The sequence below is a fragment of the Nymphaea colorata genome, chromosome 10 (assembly GCF_008831285.2).
Source record: "Nymphaea colorata isolate Beijing-Zhang1983 chromosome 10, ASM883128v2, whole genome shotgun sequence".
Classification (NCBI taxonomy): domain Eukaryota; kingdom Viridiplantae; phylum Streptophyta; class Magnoliopsida; order Nymphaeales; family Nymphaeaceae; genus Nymphaea; species Nymphaea colorata.
In genome coordinates this window covers 11,586,369-11,606,758 of record NC_045147.1, presented here as the reverse complement: position 1 = coordinate 11,606,758, position 20,390 = coordinate 11,586,369, and the positions used below count along the sequence as shown (strand labels likewise).

Here is a 20,390-nt window from a genome sequence, read left to right as displayed (position 1 = left end):
GGACTTCGTTGCCGTCGGACTCTACCGGAAAACTTCATTATGAGCCTTTTGGCCGCACTCAAACCCAAAACCCCTATTAGATGCGATGATATTGGAGACATTGGCTTCGAGAGAGCTCCTCCCGGTAGACCTTTTTTGTTTTTTTTTTTTTTTGAAAGTTCAAAAACATTAGTGGCGGGGAGAAAGAGTCGATCAGTCAAGAAGGAGAGAAGGTGAATTTAAAGGGACGGAAGAAATTGAGTTCCCTTCCTTTTCCGGCCAAAAAATTAAATGCGGCGATGTTGAGTCCAACGTCGGTACTGTGCTCGGAGGAAGGCATCCGATGATTCCGAGCTCACTGGGCCTGATCCGGCGGCAATCGCGGGAAGGTAATAAATGGGATGGCCCAGGGACAGTCTGGGTACTTAAGTTTTCAACGGCACCCTTGCAGGCCCATTTTTGAAACGACGTGTGCCCTTTTCGGGCTCTGTCCGAAGGCGCATCGATCCTTGGGCCCCACGCTTCGTGCCTGCGCCTACCGGGGCGGATCAACAGCTTTTCTTGGGCTTCGTTCCCAAAGATAATGGGTCCATGGGATCCAAAGCTCGCGAATTCGAGTTTTAGAAATTAACACAACTAAAATTGGAATATCGAAAAAACCTGTCAAATGTTGTAAAAAATTAGAAATAATTATATAAGTTCATAATAAATGAAACAACTTTGGCTTGTTGCTCTTTCGAACTTGCGTCATTGTTTAATGCAAATTGGCATAGTGGGGGGAGTCAGAAATTTGTATCACATAGACATGTCATGTCACATAGACATGTCAATTTCTAGTGTAGTTGCAAGGGTGAAAAAGAAGGAGCTTCTTTCTTACTCATATCACATGGATGCATGGAAAACAGTGGTGAAGTAAGGTGTGACTTTGTGTGGGCAGCTGCCCACATAGGCTTGGCTTAATTCAATATGGAGCTTAGGACGCTAGTTTTAATTTTCAAGATTATGATGCCCTGATAGAATTCAATACTTACGGGTTAATGAGGGGCAAGGGATTATAATCTCTCCTTGGTACTACGTGCTAAGCTTGGATCTAAGATCTGCCGCTGATCGGAAATCCATGCTATGTGAGATCCATTGTTTAAATAAACAAGGGATGTTAATAATGTAGGCCTCAATGCTTGGAGATTAGAGACCATTCTTTCTCTCAAAAAAAAATTGTGACCTCTTAAATGTTTGTAGAGAATGTGAACGGTTAACTAAAATTCGTGAAGAAACACAAAAGACTCGGCCCTAAGTTTCATTGGCGTTACGACAAACTTGCACAAAATTAATCATGGAACACGTCTCATTAGGCTTGTCGAGCCCGCTTGACACCTAAAAATCGAGTTCGGACCCAGCTTGATACCCTACATCCGAGCTCGGGCTAGGTCATAACCCGCACCAAAATAAAAGTTAAAGCTTTATATATTTTATTTTTTAAATTTGTTTTTAATTTTTTTTTAAATTGCAAAAGAAATTTGTCGGGCTCACTAGCACCCAGGCTCGGCCCAACAAGTTTGGGTCATCTCGCCCGCTAGAGTGCCCAGTCCAAGCCCAAGTCAAGCTGGGTATACGGGGCTGCCATAGCCTGATTCGGTGTCCAGCCTTACTTTTATGAAACATTTTGACATTGGAATACAAATCCGCATATTGGACTTCGACTTGAATTTGGTTCCATCTTACTTATCCAAGCAAGCATAACTGGTCAAATCTGACAAAGAACCCGAACTGTGCTTTTCCTTTTTTTCGTACAAAATCCGATCGTTGCACACAGTTAAAGAGACATGTTCCTCTTCGAACACTGGCAACGGACAGCCTCCCGTGATATTTTTTGAATTTTAGTCGTGAGAGAGAATTATAGAAAATTTTCTGGTATGTGAAAATTTTATACTTGTGACAAAATTTCGATACATGATATTGTTAAATTTTGTTGAGGAGAAAAGATAATAAATTACTCATGCAAATTTCAAAAACTTAATAAGAGGTGTTTAAGGTTCTGGAAAAGAAAAATGAACTTAATTTAACCTAACAAAGATTTAAAATCAGCTTCAGATCTCATATCCAAGACTATCAAACACGGACCTTAATCTTGTATACAAATGGTATATTCAGATCCTACGTTCACTAATTGGTTTTGTAAAAAGAATACTCATACGTGTCAATTCTTCATTACTTTTGTCCAAAATCATCCATCAATTAAAAAGCAGAAACATTTTATGACCAAAGCTGGAAGTTTTGTTGGTCACATGTTGATCTATAACCTCCTGAACAAATTTGTTCTCGCAGGATTTGAAAAACTTAAAAAAAGAAAAGTATAAATCTAAAAATTGTCAATAAGGTGGGGTCTATTATTAAAAATATTTATTTTCCAAGAAAAAGGAAATATTCTAATGAAGAATCTAGATGAAGTTCTATAAATATGAGACTGTGTTTGTTCGGTGGTATGAGATCACAGATGATTCATTCATTGATGATCTCAGCTCCATGGATCTTAGTTCCCATTACGTCTCCTCTTGCTCCTGAGACCAATGTTTTTTTAATTGGTAGATTTCATTGAACACTCGTTTCAGATCCCCTTGAATATGCAACAAATATGTCTTAGAGGAATTAATAAGGCTGTTCGACGAGTCTAGCTAACTCGAGCTTGACTCAAACTTGCTCGATAAACTTGACTTGAACTTGTTGAGCTCGAGAGAGAAAATATATAAAATACATATCATAAAATTATTTAAAAAAGTAGATTGCTCGAATGGGTACACACGTGACTGACCGCCTCTTCATTTTAAAAAAAAATATTTTTTTTATGTTTGGCTCCGCTCGAGCTTAATCTAGCCGAGTTCGAGTTTTAAGAACCCGAACTCGAGCTAATGATATTGAACTCGAGTCGAGCTGGAGCGAGCTTGAGTTTCTTTCAAGACATGTGAGCCGAGTTCGAGCTGGCTCAACTCGGCTCGAACTCGCTCATAAGCAGCCTGAGAAATTAGGTTAATTTGACCATTAAAGCAAGTGCTCAGGCTTGTATATGCATGGCCACCTGAAATTGGTTCAAGGTGGAAAAGGATTCATAAGATTAAAAGGTTGTGTTTGATTTGCATCAGAGCGTTCTGTTTTGTCATTGGAAGGGCAAAAGGAGCATGTGTTTCAAATTAGGTGAAAGCTCGACCATCAATTTGGTTATAGTGGGTATTGCTTTTATGTACGGCAAACAGTGTTTGTTGAATTGAATAGAGCAACTATAAGTTCAACCAGGTCCCAAAGTAGCTCAAAACCTCAAAAGCACAAAAAGGGACTTCGGTTCGGGAGAACACCAATCAAACAACCTTCTAAATTATATGTAAAATTATATGTAAAGACCATTTAGTTTTGACGTCATCTCTTGATAGCACAGCCAAATCAATTATCTACGCATTTAGCCCATCAATATTCAATTAATTTGCACCAATTTCAAATTCAAAATCACAACAATAAAATTCTTAATTTCTTACTAAAGGGCACTAACATTATAAATTCTACATTTTAAGTCGCATTCCACATACAAAATCATAAGGAAAAGATTAGTGAAGTACCAATATCTATGTTTGTATAAAGCATTTCTTGCAGTCTGGCGTCGGCAACCGAACATGCCAGTGCACATGTGCCTCATCAAGCACGCATTTCTCTCTTGACTTTGGGAAAGCGATGCCGTGTCTGCTTGTTGGTGAAGTTATACAAAACGAAGACGTTATTGGTTGGTTCTGCCTCAAAGCTACCGGAGATCGTGTGGCGACGAAGGAAGAGAGATGATGTCCGTATGAAACCAGTGGGCGCAACAGGCAGCCCGTAACTTGTGGACAAAAGCGTGTTTTGGCACCAAGTGGGTTCCGGCCGGCAGGGCAGCTGGGCCCCGGACCTCTTTTCGCGCAATCTGACAAGGCCGGATCCACTCGCCAGCTGCAATTCCGGCCAAACGAACAGCCAATATAGTAGCGACCTGACAAGCACCGCCGGTAACATTCTTTTCAGGTAATCTTCTTCATCCCAAAGATTGGAGCACATAGACTTCTACCTCTTATTACAATTTTCTCATGAATAAAGTATAATAACAGAAAATGTGCTTTTTTTTAGAAAAAAAACGCAAAAAAACGCGATAAATTAAATAGTCGTTTAAAACATAAAAAAATGTTTTTTTAAACGAAAAAAACATGTTTTTAACGCAGTTTTCACTTTTTTTTCACTTTTTCTACTTTTTAGCTTTTTTAATGCCAATTTCTATTTTTCATTTTTATTTATTGGAAAACTATTTATCTTGTGACGTTTGTGTTATTAGTCTTATTTATTTTATTTTTATCTCATTTTTAGTTTTTTAAAAAATTTTAAAATTTACCGTATTTTTTTTCAAGCTTACGATATTATACTTGAAAAAACCTCATCGTTTAAAACTTTGAGACGTTATTTGTTACTATAAAATAAACTATTAAAAACCTATTTTTGATGGGGTTGACACAATTATGAGAGCTGGTAGGTGGTCAGTTTCAACTCAAATCCTTAAAACATTAATTGTCTTGTACTCGATGCGCAAGTCAAAATGAAGTGGCACCGTGTACTTCTCTTACTCACCCAAAACAAACCATCGAAAACTTGTCCGTTTGAAATAGAATTAAACTTTCAGACTACAAAATAATATAATTGTTGAAACACACACCATTTCTTGAGGCATACAAATTTTTATTTTTGAAATTATACTACAAAAAAAAGAGGGAGATGGGGGACCCCAACTTTTTATATATGATATTAGAGTCTGTTCTTTTTATATATGATTTTAGAATGTAAGTACACTTGAAGCCAAAGTACACGTACATGGTAAAATGTAGAGATTGCAAATCCTTAGTATTTGTGTTATCTTGTATGCACTAGGGGCCTAAAGTCAAAGATTGCGAACACGCTTTAAGACTTTGGCTGATTTAAACAGATTTTTCAGATAAATGAGACTAAACATCCTAAGAAGCTTAGTAATCTTATGTTTGTTTGCAATATTGTACTTGTGGGATTGAGTGTCTTAAATGTATATCGTTGGACCCTTCTTGCCTCTTGGACATACCTTTGGAGATTAGGGATATCAATGGATTGGACCTATATATAGGATATCCGACTGAATTGTTTCATGAAAGTTTAAGAAAGCAGATCAAATTTAAATTTAAAGAATGACATCCAGTCGAATTTTGATTCGGCTATATCAACTCAAACTTGAACTTATATTTGATTTTAATGAAATATTTTATATCTGGTATCCATATAAGAATCGATTTTTAACATAATATAATGTGGTTGTCATTCATTTGTTTGCGTTCAGAAGTCCCATTTTGATTCGGATGTTGAATTCAAATGTTAAATTCAGAGTGCAAATTTGAATATGATATAAACTGCTGTTGATATGTACTTAAATATGAATTTGAATCTGTATGTGTAAACCGTAGCGGAGCCACCATTAGGGATGAACACGAGGAGACTCGAGCCCGATTTCAGTAAACTCGAGCTCGGCTCGACTAATGAAACCTCCACATCGACTCGACTCGAGGTCGAAAATAGTTCCACGGAAGTAGCTCGAGCTCGGCTCGATTAAGGCTTGACAAACTCGTTCGAATAAAATTGATATTCATTGTTACGTGTTGAGTTCGAGCTCGACTCGGCTTGACAAACTCGTTTAAATAAAATTGATGTTCATCGTTACGTGTTGAGCTCGAGTTCAACTCAGTTAAGGTTCGACAACCTCGTAAACTTGTTTGAATATATCGACTTGATTAAGGCTCGACAAACTCGATTAAGGTTCGAACTTGAGTCGGCAGTTACGTGTCGAGTTGGAACTCAACTCGATTATTTAAACGAGTCGACTTAACAACTCGAGCGTGACTGGTTAAACAAATGATGGCTCAAACTCGTTCATCATCCAACCTTTAACGAGTGAGCTCGACTGTGAGAAATTACTCATAGCAGTCCATAAAATTTGCTTTATTTATGTATAAGTGTTTGGTTAGTTTTAAAAATTTCTAACTCCCCTGCTGCTGCCTAAACATCCAAAAAATTAGATGTGGATAATGGTACACTGGATTCAATCAATGAGTTGACATCCCTATTTGCATGAGTTGTCTTATTAACAAACAAGATCAATGAAGTCAATAGTCAAGTTGGTGGTGCATGATTGCATGTGCCACCAGTGGGTCACTTGCCCTTCAAGGAAAACGGCTTTGAGGGTTTGATATGGATGGCTATGAAGGATCGAAATCTCCGCTGAAACTCTCTTTTGGCCCCCACTTACATCTTCTTCTTATCTACCTTAAAACAACAAATATATTCCTTCCTTATCATGATTCAAAAAATTGAAAGGAAGAAAAAAATGAAGTTAATATATATTCTTAAAAAAATGAAGTTAATATATTCTTACTTTACAAACCATATTGTAAATTATTTATTGTTGTATAACTTTATGCAAAATAATCTAATACAATTTCCATAAAAATTAAGGAGCTAGTGCCAAGAAGGGGTTGGTACTTACAAATAACCTTATGGTACCAATGGTTTTTGTGTTACGTCATTGATAATAAGCAGTTGACTCTTGTTAGTTACCAATTTTTTGGGTGAGTAGAAGGTTAACAATCTACTGCTCGAAAAAGACTCGAAACCCCTACATTCCTTTTACCTTCAAGGTTTTGAGTTGTGTCGAGACCTGAATGGGGTATGATATACCATTCAAGTTGCATGTCGCAATTTCACCTTTTAGAATAAATTGGCGGCACACCTTCTATACGTCTTCCTTTCTCACCAACTATACTGAGTCCCGCTTAGCTTACCAACTTTGAAGAAGCATCATTTGTGTGATCTACACAACATGACCATCAACATGCAAAATCATAAAAGTTTGAGTTATTTTGTAATATAATCCATAACAACAGGGGCCATTCTAACAAAAGAAAAACTTGAATTAGGGCCATCGGAAGGTGCCAATAAATATTAGTTGCAACCAAAAGAAAATTTGAGGAACAAGTCCTTTCGATATCCGTTCGACACGTGTAAATCTGTGGCTCCCGTTCTCAGAATTAGCGTTTGAATATGGTTGGCTTGGTCTACAAGTAACGACCTTCTCGCGGCAACCAAAAAAGTGGCCTCGGTGATTCAGGGAGGGAAGGGAACGGAAGGGCGGAGTTCGCCATTTTTGTCCTGAGCTAGGTGGGACCCTCGCTGCGGGCGGAACAAGAGCTGCGTCCTCACAAAAAAGATCGGCCGGCGAGGCTTCCGAAACAAGCCGAGCGTCCACCGGAGGGAACTGTCGAGGGATTCCGGCGATAGGCCCCCATGAGGTCCCCTAGATGACACAGGAAGGCTTCCGGAGAGACGAGCGCAAGCGGCAGGTTCCAGAGCTCTCCGGAAGAACGGCCATGAGGCTCATCGTGCCGCTGCAGGGCGTGGTCCAGGGGCGGGGCGGACTTTTCCTTGGCTCCGTCATCCCTTGCGCCCTGTTCTACTTCCTGCAACTCTACCTCCGCCGTCACCGCTCCCGCCCTCCGTCGCCGCCTCCCCGGCCGCCTGAGGCGCTGAAGACCTCGGCTTCGTCCTCGAGACTTTCGTCCCGCGGCTCCTCCGGCCCAGCCTACGTCTCATATCGGGCTATCGCCGTCAATAAATCCGCAGATTCGCCTTACTATGCTGGGCTCGACAGACATTCAATGGATCCGTACGACCAGCGAACGAATCCCGACGGTGTAATTCAGCTCGGCTTGGCAGACAATACGGTAGAGAGGATTGCATAGATTTTTTTTAGGTTTGCTATCTCTCTAAATTGGACCCGTTCATTCCTTTGGTTATTCACTGATTTATTGGTGGAACAGTTGTCTCAAGATCTTGTGCGAGATTGGCTTGCTGATAATGTAAACTCACTGATCGGTGCAGACGAAGGGCCACCGCTGAGTATTAGCGGGATTGCCTGCTACCAGAAGTTTGACGGCATTGAGGAGATGAAAAATGTATGAACAAGTTATTTATTTCATTTCGTAGGAAATGTTTTACCCTGTTCCAATTTTATATAATTCTTGGTTCTAAGAGTTCATTAATTTTTTTTATCAGTATGAGTCTATGACCTTACAAAAGTTTGGTTTCTGTAGTAGCATTTACTGATTCTTGGTGTTAGGTCTTCTTTCTCTCTCTTGTCATAGGTTCATATGTTGGAAGATTCCTCATAATTGTAGTTTCTCCCTTTCAATGTTTGCATGCTCTCGAGTATAATACGAAGTGAGAATACAGAAATTGACACAGTTTTTAAATTAGTTTTTACCATTTAAGGCAGCATTTGTTTCATCCAAATTACTTTAGTGATCTCTCTGTTTTACATGTATCGAGTTTCTCTGAGCTTTCTATGATAGTGGTAGGCATCTTGAACTTAATGGCTGATATATTTTACTGTCATCTGTTCTTGTTTTATTTTCAAATAATTCAGTACGCTGATTCCCTTCTTGATGTGAAAGGGAAATCCTTATTTACGTCCAACAAATTGTACCAGGAGTTGAAGTTCTGGTTATAGGCAGACGTACTTACTCATCCATGTCTTCCTTTTGTTCTTTTGCTGGTGGTGTTGTCCATCTGTAGTAAATTATGATTTACTTTACAGAAAATGGTTTAGGTGTCGGCTATCTTGAAAAGACAAAACTCATCCAGATGGCATTCCCTTGCATCCTATAGTTACTTGACATTGATGTCGGCAGGCATGCTTAATGTGGTCCAATTGTAACATTTGCTGTCCTTGAGGGTATTGCCCTTCTGTAGCGTACATATCATATTTGGTTCTTATATGGACCCTTCTCCCTGCTTTGTCATAGATTGATAGACTCCATCTCTTGACTTCTATTTGATTGGGAAGTTGTTGGTACATTTTTTTTACAGATAGCATGATCACCACCATAAATGGAAGTGGTTAACGTTACTTATATGTTGATGTACTTGTGTCAGGATGCTTGTGGGTTGAGTATCTTGTTGGTCCTCTGACGTGGTTCTAAGTGTTGAATCAAAAACCTTCCTGCTAAAGTGGGCACCATGTTCCTGATTGTCCCATTGGTGATGATGGTGGACCACTAAAATATAGGAATGCATATGTTTGCAATTCATATTTAATAGACCATATCTTCACAAAAAGAAAGTCCTAAAATTACCAAAAAATCTTTTATCATTTTATGGCTTTGCAAAATCAAAAGGTCAATTTTTTATTTTTATTAAAAGCACATAGGCTTCTAATTCCATTCTTGCTTTTCAGTTGGTTAAATCCGTGTGGTTGTTCCATGTTTCAGTTTTCTTCTATGCATTGGTTATACTTAATACCTGATGTTTCTTTTTAATTAGTTAAATTATTTGCTGATGAGTTTGTATTTTAGTATCTCTGCTTGACAGTGACAACACTATTACCTAGGGGCACTTCACCTCTTGACAATAATAGGTTTTAACTTTTAACTGATAGATGCCTGGTGTGCTTGAGGTTGTGATTTCTATCGATAATTTTTATGTTTGAGTGGATTGACATTCATATGATCTATGACTTTAGTAGTGCGACATGCATGTCTGGATACATGGATTCCACATAACCAACTGTGCTAGTTCTTGTTGGTTGCATTTCTTTACAAACTAAGATGTCCCCACTCTCCACTTTTATTATATTCTGGAATGTCTGCCTCCATCTTAATAGAGTTCTAATTCCTGCGACACAATTGTTTGTTAACAAAGCAATAATGTTCTTAAACAATATAAAGTTATCAATTGCTTTTAGGTTTTTTCTTATGTGCATTTGGTGAGCAGCATGTTATTGAGTTTTGGTTGTCAATATTGGAGTGAAGTAAGCTCTTGTGATGACAGGGGAATATTAAGTCAGAGTTTCGGTGGCCTATTTGAAGTTTAAACTTTAAACTCAAAAGCAGTGTTTGTTAAAGAAAACAAGACAGTGAGGACAAAGGTAGTGCATAATTCATCACGATTCGTCAGATAGATGGATCTGTTTCCCATCCATGATAGAATAATTTTGAAGGTTATGTTGTGGATAAAATGTTCTTTTAGGGGCTAGTAACATCTATGTGGAAAAGAACCTTCCGGAAACATGATAATCTTCATGAAAGAAATAGTGTGTCCATCTCTCAAGGTTTCCAATGAGAGGATTATGAACACCATTCAAAAGCTGCAAGTCCTAAGAAACCCCGGAGGTAGAACGGATGCAATGGCAATGCAGAAGACAATCCAGAGTTACATTCTACAAATTCTTATAAAACCAGTCAGTTTAGTATCTCTTTCTTCCTTTACATATGAACTTAGAGCTTATGAAGTTCTTGGGAATACTAGAACATCAGACAGGATATCCGGAATCTAGAAGTACCTAGGCGTATTTAGTTGTTCATCTGTTAATTTATCAAGAAAAACATTCCACCTTGTCCTTGATGTGTCAATAACTTAAAGGCCTCCATGACGAAACTTCTACTCTTGTGGACCTACTTTTATCAATCCCATCTGCTTTCAAGGTGATTTCATTAATTAGGATTATTCTTCTTTAAGCATATCTTGATACTTCTATAACTTGTGCTTGGAGGCACATGAGGTCATTTATTTTACAGGTTTGACGTATTTTTGTTTTGTTTTGTTTTTTTTTCCTGCATGGGTTCCTTTAGGTTGTGGCTGGGTTTATGACCAAGGTCATGGGGGGCCATGTTTCATTCAATCCATCTCAAATGGTGTTAACGGCTGGCGCAACACCTGCAGTTGAGATATTGAGCTTCTGCCTTGCTGATTCAGGGAATGCATTTCTTGTGCCAGCCCCATACTACCCAGGGTAACCACCAAATTCTTCTATTAGATAATCCTTCCAACCTACCTTCTGTTGGTTCTCATTGCTACTGACAAAATTATATGGTGACAGTTTTGATAGGGACATAAAGTGGCGAACTGGCATAGAATTGGTACCTGTTCCCTGCCGAAGCAGTGACAATTTTAATATCAACATCTCTTCTTTGGAGCTTGCATTCAATCAATCAAAAAAGCGTGGTTTGAAAGTCCGTGCAGTTCTCATTTCAAACCCTTCAAATCCAGTTGGTCATGTGCTTAGCAGGAGCACGCTACACAGTTTGCTAGATTTTGCTAGGGAGAAAAACATACATCTGATTTCTGATGAGGTATTTGCTGGATCCGTGCATGGAGCAGATGAGTTTGTAAGTGTAGCAGAGATAGTTGATTCAGGAGATTTTGACAAGAGCAGGGTTCACATAGTTTACGGGCTTTCCAAAGATCTGTGTATTCCTGGTTTCAGGGTAGGGGTGCTCTACTCGTACAATGAAACTGTGCTAGCTGCTGCAACAAAGTTGACTAGATTCTGTTCTGTTTCTGCACCAACCCAGCGATTGCTCATCGCCATGCTTTCAGACGATAGTTTCGTTCACAAGTTCATAAGGCTGAATCGTGAAAGGCTTAGAAGGATGTATACTGCATTCGCAAATGGATTGAGAGAGTTGGGGATTGAGTGCACCAAGAGCAATGGCGGCTTCTACTGCTGGGCTGACATGAGCAGATTGCTGAGGTCTTATAGTGAAAAGGGGGAGCTCGAGCTATGGGAGAAGCTATTGAGCATAGGAAAGATTAATATCACGCCTGGGTCTGCTTGTCACTGTATTGAACCAGGGTGGTTTCGTTGCTGTTTTACGATGTTGACTGAGGATGATTTGCCTGTGGTAATGAAACGGATCCGAAAGGTTTCTGAAAGCTGTAAATTTCGTAGATAAAAGAAAGATGGTAATTTTTATCTTCCAATCAATGCTCTTATTTTTCCTTCTTTTGTTAATGTGCATGTTTTCCCTTTCCCGTAAAATTTGAACCACTGGAGCTAGAATGCAGAGAATTAAATTCAATATATTACAAGAATAGAATTGGTGGTGGCCTTCATTTCTCTGACTCTCTTTAATTTCTTCCGTCATATACGGTATAATCGTATACCATGATAATAACCCGTACATACAGCTTTGAGTGAAAGCCTGTCTGCTCTGCTTTTGCCTCCTACGTAAGGCTGCTTAGTCTTCAGCGGTGGCAGCCTTCCAGATCCGGTTCCAAATGCGCAACACACCATTCTATCCTTCACCAAGTACATGAACAATGGTTAACAGAGAAAAACGCAGAAGCGAAGAAAGGAAATAGATAGTTTCACATGTATGGAGAAAACATAGGCACAACTGTTGGCTAACAGCTTCTACTGAAGGTTTTTGATTTTTTTCTTTTGAAAAAAAAAGTTCGAGGAAAGAAGGGACTGCTAGTGCTTTTGCTTGGCAGAGGGCGTGGGCAACAAGGTTGTCAGGAAATCATTTTCCTGTCATGAGTAGTAAAGAGGAAACTGCTTTAATGGTTATTCAATTCTTTTGACAGGATGGGGTTTACTCAGTTTAATGCCTTCACTGCGGAAGGATCGCCTGACCAAGGTTTTACAGGGACACGGTCAAACCCGACATGAAGTGGTGAATAGTCACTTTTGTAGAGAGTACAAGACCAAACGATTCTGAGATCAGGAGTTAAAAATCCTAAGAATAAGAGAAACAAATGAAGGGTAAGAACTAAGAACATATCTTGTTCTGAAACTTTGAACCATAAAAACTTCTCCCATCTCATGTAAAATTTGGAGAGTAACCAGCCTTTGAGAATTATGGTAGGCTCTGTTCGACGATGTAAAATATGGACCACAGGGACAATCAGCAAGTCAAGATCCAAATAGTATCATGACCAGCAGAAAGGCAAACAAAATCATCTGCCCAATATGCGTTTCTTTGGCGAAACCAACGCGAATAGCAAAAGGAGACATGATGGCACCAACACTTCTACTGAAATCATGTCTGACGTCTTCTGAACGTGAGCATCAACACGGCGTTGCCCACAAAGTCAGACGTCCATTTCTATAACTTTGTACATCAAAACAGGACAACGGTTGAAGTATTATTCCCACAGAGGCAAAGCAAAGTTAGAAAGGTGAGATCATTGTTCAAGTGGGGCCATTTGATTTATGCAAGACATCCTTCGGATGAGAAATCAAAAGGAACAGAAGATTACCTGCGAGGAATTGTGGCTCTTGCTATGAACGGCAGCCAAATTCTTCTTGGGCTTTCCTCTCGCACAGTTCGTGAAGATCAGATCCCCGATAGTAGGAGGCGCCCTTCTGACCTTAATGCACTTGATCCTGCAACAGCTTTGCCTTGCCGATCCTTGCCGAGAGCTATCATCAGAGCAGTGATTTTCACCGGCAAAAACCTTCTGGAGAAAGCCAGTGTGAGGAGTTACAATGGGGAAATGGAACTCAATGTAGGAACTTTCATCTTCGCTGTTGTTTTTCTCTTGTTTCAGACTGCTTGATGATTGGTAGTCCGTAATCGAGATTGTGTGCTCAATCGGGATTGCGTTGGACAGTTCCGACAAGGTTGACATGCAATTAGCAAGCATGGAGGGAGTGGATCTGGAAAATCTCTTGATGGGGAGGTCATTTTCATCAAAAGCAAAAGATTCGAAGTCCAATTCGAACAGTTCATCATCATCATCCTCGTCACAATCTTCAAAACCATCTTCTTCTTCTTCGCCATCTTCTCTGATAGAAGTGATAGGGCTAAAAAGGAGAACAGAATTCAGCCTAGCTGGAGAGGAAGTCTTCGGTTTTCCTGGTTCTTCTTCCCACTGGAAAGGAACTGATATCACCAGCTTAGGCGGAGAACGATCAATTGCAGGCGTTTGGATGATGTGATCTTTCTCAAGCTGCCCTGGCTGCTCTGGAGAGGGAGAGGGATCAGAAATAAGCGCTTGTATGATGTAATCCTTCTTGGGCTGCCCCGGCGCCTCTTCCCATAGGAAGGGAATAGAACCAGGTTCACGAACTTGGTCTCTACGGCCACGTTTAGATCGTTCGCTATTCATTGACATTGATACCTTGGCTTACCATGTTCATGTCCATGGCAGCAATGGTCAACTATATACAGGAGGACATCAGGCAGAAGATGGAAAATTTTGTCCATATGGAGCTGAAGGTTTTGGTAACAACTGCTCTCCTTCCGGAATGGAGTAGGGGTCGAGATACTTGTACTTGCCTGATCATGCACCCAACTACCAAACCACAGAGATATATATATATATATATATATATAGAGAGAGAGAGAGAGAGAAAGAGAGTTGGTTGGCATATCTTAACAAAACAATCTGAAATGATTTCTGCCTTCTCCACACTGTCATCTTGGTAGTTCAAGGTTGACTACCAAGGAAACTTTTCTATCCAAATCTCCTCGAATGGTCAATGTCGACCACAAAAGAAACTTTTCAGAAGGGTGGGATTTTCAACAACATTTTAATGCTGAAGCAACGTGGAAGTTGCAAAATTCTTAACTAAGACGAAATCAATTAAAGAAAAAATCACATTTCATTCAATGAATCTGGATTAACAATAATAATGACAAGGGAATGGTGAAAATAATACATCAAGAAGGGGGAGAAACCAACAAAAGAATGGATTTTGTTTCCTTTTATAACAAATACAAGGTACCTTAGCTTTTCAACCATCTGAATTTGGTCTTATGGATTCCAATACCTGAACAACCTCAGCCATACTTGGCCTCCTTGAAGGGTTATCCAACGTACAGACTAAACCCAACTTCAGAACTTGCGTCACCTCATTCTCTGCAAACCCGTGCAGACTGGGATCTATGCAGGCAGAAGCTCTGCCATGCTCCAAAAGCCGCCTCACATGGTCACATAGCACTACCACCTCTGCTGCCCTTGGACTCTCAACTGGCTTTCGCCCTGTCACAAGCTCCAACAGAACCACTCCAAAACTGTAAACGTCGCATTTGTCAGTCGTTCTCAAATTTTGGTGAGCCAACTCGGGAGCAACATATCCAGCTGCAGTATGAAACCTTGTTAAGACATAATTGTCCAGCATTGGCAAAAGTTTTCCGAGTCCATAATCTGATAATTTGGACTCATATTGTTCATCTAAGAGAATGTTTGTAGACTTGATGTTTAGATGAAGCACTTGTGGACGACAGTCATGGTGAAGGTAAGAAAGCGCTCTGGCTGTTCCTACTGCAATCTTGAATCTCCTGTCCCAAGAAAGTTTACTCCTGTTAGTGCCAGGACTGGATTCATGAAGAAGTTGATAGAGATTACTATTGGGAACAAATTCGGAGAGGATAAGCTGCATCGTGGACGACCAATAATAACCTTGCATTGGGACAAGATTTGGGTGTTGAAGGTTTCCAAGCCGACCAATCTCATGCTCAAATTCTTCCTGAGATCTGATCCGCCCAAGCGTTTCTAGCTTCTTTACTGCAATGGAGATTCCACCTTCAAATGTAGTCTTGTAGACTGTACCTATCGTTCCCCCTCCAATTAAACAATCTTTATCTAACAAAGCTTTGGTTCCTGCTTCCCAATCTTCATACCTGGACGGCAGGCTCTTGCTGAAAAGGACTAATTTTCCAATGATGATGTTCGATTCTGTAGAAGCTGCTGTGCTTTCAGAGACCAAAATCTCTGGAGGCCTCACCCTTCTTAGAACCCTGATGTTCATAAAAGTGATAACGCAAACTCCTGTAAATATTGCCGCAGCAGCAACAATGACTATGATCACAGAAACACTCAGCAACTTGGTCTTCTTTGCACCAGATACGGTACTCTTGCCTGAGCAAGAAACAGCAAGAGGAGGGCCACAAAGGCCCCTGTTTCCAATGAAAGGTGCCTCTCCAAACTGCTGGAAGATGGGGTTAGACGGGATGGGCCCAGTAAGATTGTTGAAGGACACATTCAAATAGGTCAATTTTGTCAGGTTCCCAATAGAGGATGGTATTTCACCGCCCAGCGCATTGTCAGACAGATCGAGCAACTTGAGCTGAACCAGTTGGCCAAGTGTCGATGGAATGCTTCCATTCAGTTTGTTCCTGTGTAAATCTAGAAGTTCTAAGTACGTCATGTTGTAAAGGGCTTCAGGAACTGTACCTTGCAAACCATTGCCAGATAGATCCCTGCATGAAACAAGCGAAAACCACATTTGTTCTTGTTGATATTGATAAATTCATACAGATGAAAGGAATAATTTTGAGGTAAAACTCACAGGTCAAGCAGAAATCTGCAATTGCATAAAGCAAGGGGGATGTCACCAACCAGCTGAAGGTTGCGCAAATCCAATACTTGAAGAAGCTCGATATTGCCAACCTCAGAAGGGATCGATCCGTTTATAAAATTATTCCCCAATCTCAACACAGAGAGCCTGAATAGTTTTCCAATCTCAGGTGGAATGTTTCCACTGAGCTTGTTAGACCCCATATTGAGAAGTCTTAAGCTTCTGCAGTTCTGAATGCTGGTAGTCCCAATATCTCCAGTAAAATGATTATCAGACAGGTCGAGAAACTCTAGCCGGTTGCTGCAGTTTCTGATCTCAGGGATGTCACCCCGTAACTGATTGAAGGTCGCATTAAAATAATTGAGCGAAGGAGAAGCGAGGATATCCGGAAGAAGAACAGAGGTAAAGAAGTTGTCTCCGAAAGCCAGATGAGTAAGGTTTGGGAGACCAAGCAAACCAGAAGGGATGGACCCAGACAAAAGATTGGTCCCAAGGTCAAGAAACTCCAAATTACGGCAGGAAGCAATCAGTGGTGAAAGTTGTCCGGCAAAAGCATTGCTTCTCAGAGAAACATGATTTAGAGTCGGAATTCCCCACCAAATCTCTTCTGGTATTTTGCCACTGAGATCATTATAGGAAAAGTCGAAACCTTCAAGCCTCGAACAATTGGCAATGGATGCAGGGATCGAGCCATTGAGGTTATTGTGTGAGAGGGAGATGTACCTCGTCTTGAAGCAGTTCCTGAAGAGGGAGGAGGGAATACTCCCACCGAACGCGTTCTTCGACAGGTCCAGCATTCGAATGTTGGGAAGGTCACCGAGGAAGTCGGGAATTGGCCCTGAGAGAACATTCTGGCTGACATTGAGCTTCCACAGAGATACCATCTGAGAGTACTCCTGCGGGATTTGTCCATGGAAGGCATTGCCAGGGAGGCTTAGAACTCTCAACGACTTCAATCCGATAAGACTCACCGACAAGACCCCGTCGAGACGACAATTCTGCAGTATGATCTTTTCAACCGTTCCTTCAGAACAGATGATCCCAGTCCAGTTTTGGCAGGGGGTCGGATCCGATGGATTCCAGGAAATCAAGGAGTTCAGAGGATCATCGGAAATGTTTCCTTTGAACTCCAAAAGGATCTCCTTCTCCGACAGGGAATCCGCTTGAGAAAAAGTCAACTTTAAGAGGCCGCTCACCAGAAAGAGGAGCAGAATCCCTCTTAATTTCCGCATTTTCCAGCATATTTCAGCCTCATGATCCATGAATTCGACTTAATCCACTCGATTTTCCCATCCTTTCACCGTCAACCTCGATTTGCCCTTTTTTCTGTTGAATGCCTTCACTTCCACTCCCGACAGCTAGGGAGATCACAAGTTCCTCGTTAGACTCCAAAACTAGATTTCCACCTTGTAACGAACTAGTTGGACGACTCTTCCTGTAGGGATTAAAGAGCTCACGCGTTCATGTCGTGAAATGTTTCAGAAATCGAGTAGAACAAAGTGTCTGAGATATTCTGAGAAAGCAGAACTCTGATTTACTTCCGCTATTCGTTCGAACTCGAAGAATTTAGCATTTAAATGCTTCCTCTAAATGCCATACTGGTAGAGAGCATGCATTCTCACTACGATCAATGGGATACACACTCTCAGAAGTCAAAAAAGAAAAAGAAACTAGGAACGCCATTGAAGCACTCCGTTTTATAGAAATACACAGCTTTATATCTTACCATGAGAAGACGCTGCTTGTGGGCAACACTCTCTGAGCTCTAATCGCCGTTTCTCCTTTAGCAAATGGTAGAAACAATGAGTTGGGCAGCTTCGCTTCGCTTGATCCGGACGTGTGGAGACGCCGGAAATCCAAACGACGAAGAAACAAAGCCGGCGACTTTTGCAGCCCCTCAAGAAATCAAGAGGCAAGAAAAAGGAGGAAACAAACCACGAAATTCGCTTGAATCTCTCGAATCTTTTCCGTTGGAAACGTTACTCCACCACCATGGCGTCTCCTCTTGTCCTCGAGATCACACCGGTAGGAACTAATTTTTCACCGTTGAGCTATCTCCAACCTCCCTCTGTCACTCTCTCTCTCACTCACTCACTGAGCAACGGAACAAAATCCTGGGGCCCGAGTTCACGTAGGATCACGCCTTGGGATCCCCCGCAAAGAGCTCTTCTCGCCAAGATCTTACCCCAGAAACACTGTGCTGCTTATCTCAGGAATCTTCCCAAAACCCAACAATTCTTTGCCTCGATGGAATCAAGATAGTGTCCGTCCAGCGCAGACGAAAACGAAGGAAAAAACGCGTCTTCCCCTCTCCCTCTCTCCCAGCCTCCCTCCTTACCTCTTTCTCAACAGTAAGTCCTACGCGCAGAGAGACAACAGAAAGAGAGAGAAAGGGGAAGAGAGAAGAGAGAAAGGGCCTCGGAGAATCCCAAAGCGTGCTGCAGAAGCCAGGAAATGCACAGAGAGAGAGAGAGAGAGTAGATGGAGCTCAGAGGAGAAGACAATGCCGTTTCAGTGAAGTAATTTTATTAATGGCAGTGTGTGAGAAGCACGTGCTCCCCCTCCCTTCCCTCCTCCCCACCTGGCTTCTCCCACCATTTACTCTCCCTTCCCCGCTCATTAAATATTTGAGGTCTTCAATCTCCTTCCCCCACAGCAACCCCCTCCTCCTCGATTCACACAACCATTTTTGTTTAGACCCAAATAAGAAGGAACCCTCAGCCTTAAATTCTTGTACCATCAACAAATCGGAGTAAAGCGTGCTTACATCCAAGCCAAGAACAGTACTCGACCTTCAATGTCCAAACGGTTGCTAAACACTATGATTAGATAGTAATTTAATAATCTAAGAAGAAATACATCTCACCTCAGCTCCCGAACCCTTCTGGGGTTACGCAGCCTTCTTTTTGGCATAAAAGCGAAACAAAGACGGGCTCTTGATTTCTGCACTCCTGGGGAGTCGGTCAATCGCACAAGAGTTCTGTCTCTCTGGTTAACTTCACTCGGGTCTAAGCATCTCTGTTGACTCGACTGAGTGCAACAGCCTTGCTTTTGTCCTCCTGCCTGCACCTTTTTTGTTTTCTGATCTTTTCTTTTAACCATGGGAAGCAAATGCCCGTTAGCACCACCACCCCATGTATATGTGTGCCCTAATTTGTCACAGTTCTTTCCCCTCTTCTGCTTAAGAGGCTGCAAATCAAGAGAGAGGGACCACCCATCCCTGCTGTCATGGCCCCCATTGTTTTGCAAGCTAGTTGCCAGCGAATAGTCCAAGACCTCTTGCTTAGATGGGAGACGTCAAAATTAAAGCAGTGCTTTAGGTTGGCATTCTTGTTTTTGGATGTTGATTTGCCATGCCTTGTTTCAGACAAAAAACTTCATGAACTCTTTTTCTTGCCAACAGGAAAGTCTTCCTCTCCTTCAAACTGGTAAGCACTCCAATTTTATCTTTTTTCATTGAAGAAATGCTTGGAAAAACTGTTGTTTGCCAAGGTTGAATTTGTACAAAAATATGATACGAGAAGTATATGACATTCGCTTCTGCATTGTACTTTTCTTTTTCCCCTTCTTCTGTAGGCAAGGTGGGTTTGGGCAGAACCCACAAGATTTTGCCAAAAGAGATGAAATCTTGGGCCAGGCTTCCAACCCTTCTCATATTTTTATGCATGTTTTATGAGACAAGTTCAGCTGCAGTGTTTTACTAGCGTAACGCAGAGTACAGAAAGATGCGTGGACTGCCCCAGGATACAGGTACCAGCAGGACAGCTTTCCTTCTTAGTTGACCAAAGCATGGGCTTTTCCTCATCCTAACAAAGATTGGAGAGATCAATCGTGGTGGTCTGCAGCCGGAGGCTGAAAAAGGGGGAAAAGCTCCCCATATTTTGATGGGCGAAATTACAGGAGCAAGGCTGGCCTGGTTTTGCTTCAGCATTCAGCAGTCCTTTCAAGTATTCAGACCCCCGCGTCTCCTGCAGACAATCAGGATGCCTTACGTCGGCATCTCTACGGCAAGCAAGATAATCGAATCCCCGTAGACCATAAAGGCTTTTGGACAAAAGAGATCGAGGCACATATCGGATGATTCGATATGACCAAGACAACCCACCTATCTCATTAATTACGAAAACATCTCAGCCAATTTGAAGACTCACTCAAAAGCAGAAAAGTGGCAGCTAAATCAGATAATGAACGCAAAAAAGCAGCAGCAGCTAAACCAGACGATGAAACTGTTGAACGGGAGGCTCAT

General features: G+C 41.2%; 3 protein-coding genes across 5 annotated transcripts; 1 reads left to right on the top strand and 2 right to left on the bottom strand.

Annotated features, from left to right (window-relative positions):
- Positions 1-7,165: 7,165 nt before the first annotated feature.
- Positions 7,166-11,821, top strand: LOC116262976 (probable aminotransferase ACS12). The gene is made up of 4 exons (XM_031642530.2): positions 7,166-7,781; positions 7,878-8,012; positions 10,686-10,846; positions 10,934-11,821. Exons 1-4 carry the CDS (start codon positions 7,359-7,361, stop codon positions 11,787-11,789), a joined length of 1,575 nt encoding a protein of 524 aa, XP_031498390.1. The 5' UTR covers positions 7,166-7,358; the 3' UTR covers positions 11,790-11,821.
- Positions 11,822-11,837: 16 nt separating this feature from the next.
- On the bottom strand, positions 11,838-14,146 carry LOC116262977 (uncharacterized). 2 transcript variants are annotated; one of them, XM_050080016.1, is made up of 2 exons: positions 13,099-14,146; positions 11,838-12,136 (listed from the first exon to the last, which is right to left on the bottom strand). In XM_050080016.1, exons 1-2 carry the CDS (start codon positions 13,954-13,956, stop codon positions 11,978-11,980), a joined length of 1,017 nt encoding a protein of 338 aa, XP_049935973.1. In that variant the 5' UTR covers positions 13,957-14,146; the 3' UTR covers positions 11,838-11,977. The 2 variants fall into 2 exon arrangements, with proteins under 2 accessions (XP_049935973.1, XP_031498392.1); XM_031642532.2 differs by having other exon boundaries at positions 11,946-12,131.
- Positions 14,147-14,427: 281 nt separating this feature from the next.
- Positions 14,428-18,994, bottom strand: LOC116262975 (probable LRR receptor-like serine/threonine-protein kinase At1g12460). Of its 2 annotated transcripts, none has more exons than XM_031642528.2 (3): positions 17,871-18,994; positions 16,136-17,765; positions 14,428-16,046 (listed from the first exon to the last, which is right to left on the bottom strand). In XM_031642528.2, exons 2-3 carry the CDS (start codon positions 17,404-17,406, stop codon positions 14,579-14,581), a joined length of 2,739 nt encoding a protein of 912 aa, XP_031498388.1. In that variant the 5' UTR covers positions 17,407-17,765; positions 17,871-18,994; the 3' UTR covers positions 14,428-14,578. The 2 variants fall into 2 exon arrangements, with proteins under 2 accessions (XP_031498388.1, XP_031498389.1); XM_031642529.2 differs by having other exon boundaries at positions 16,136-17,579.
- Between the last annotated feature and the right edge of the window lie 1,396 nt (positions 18,995-20,390).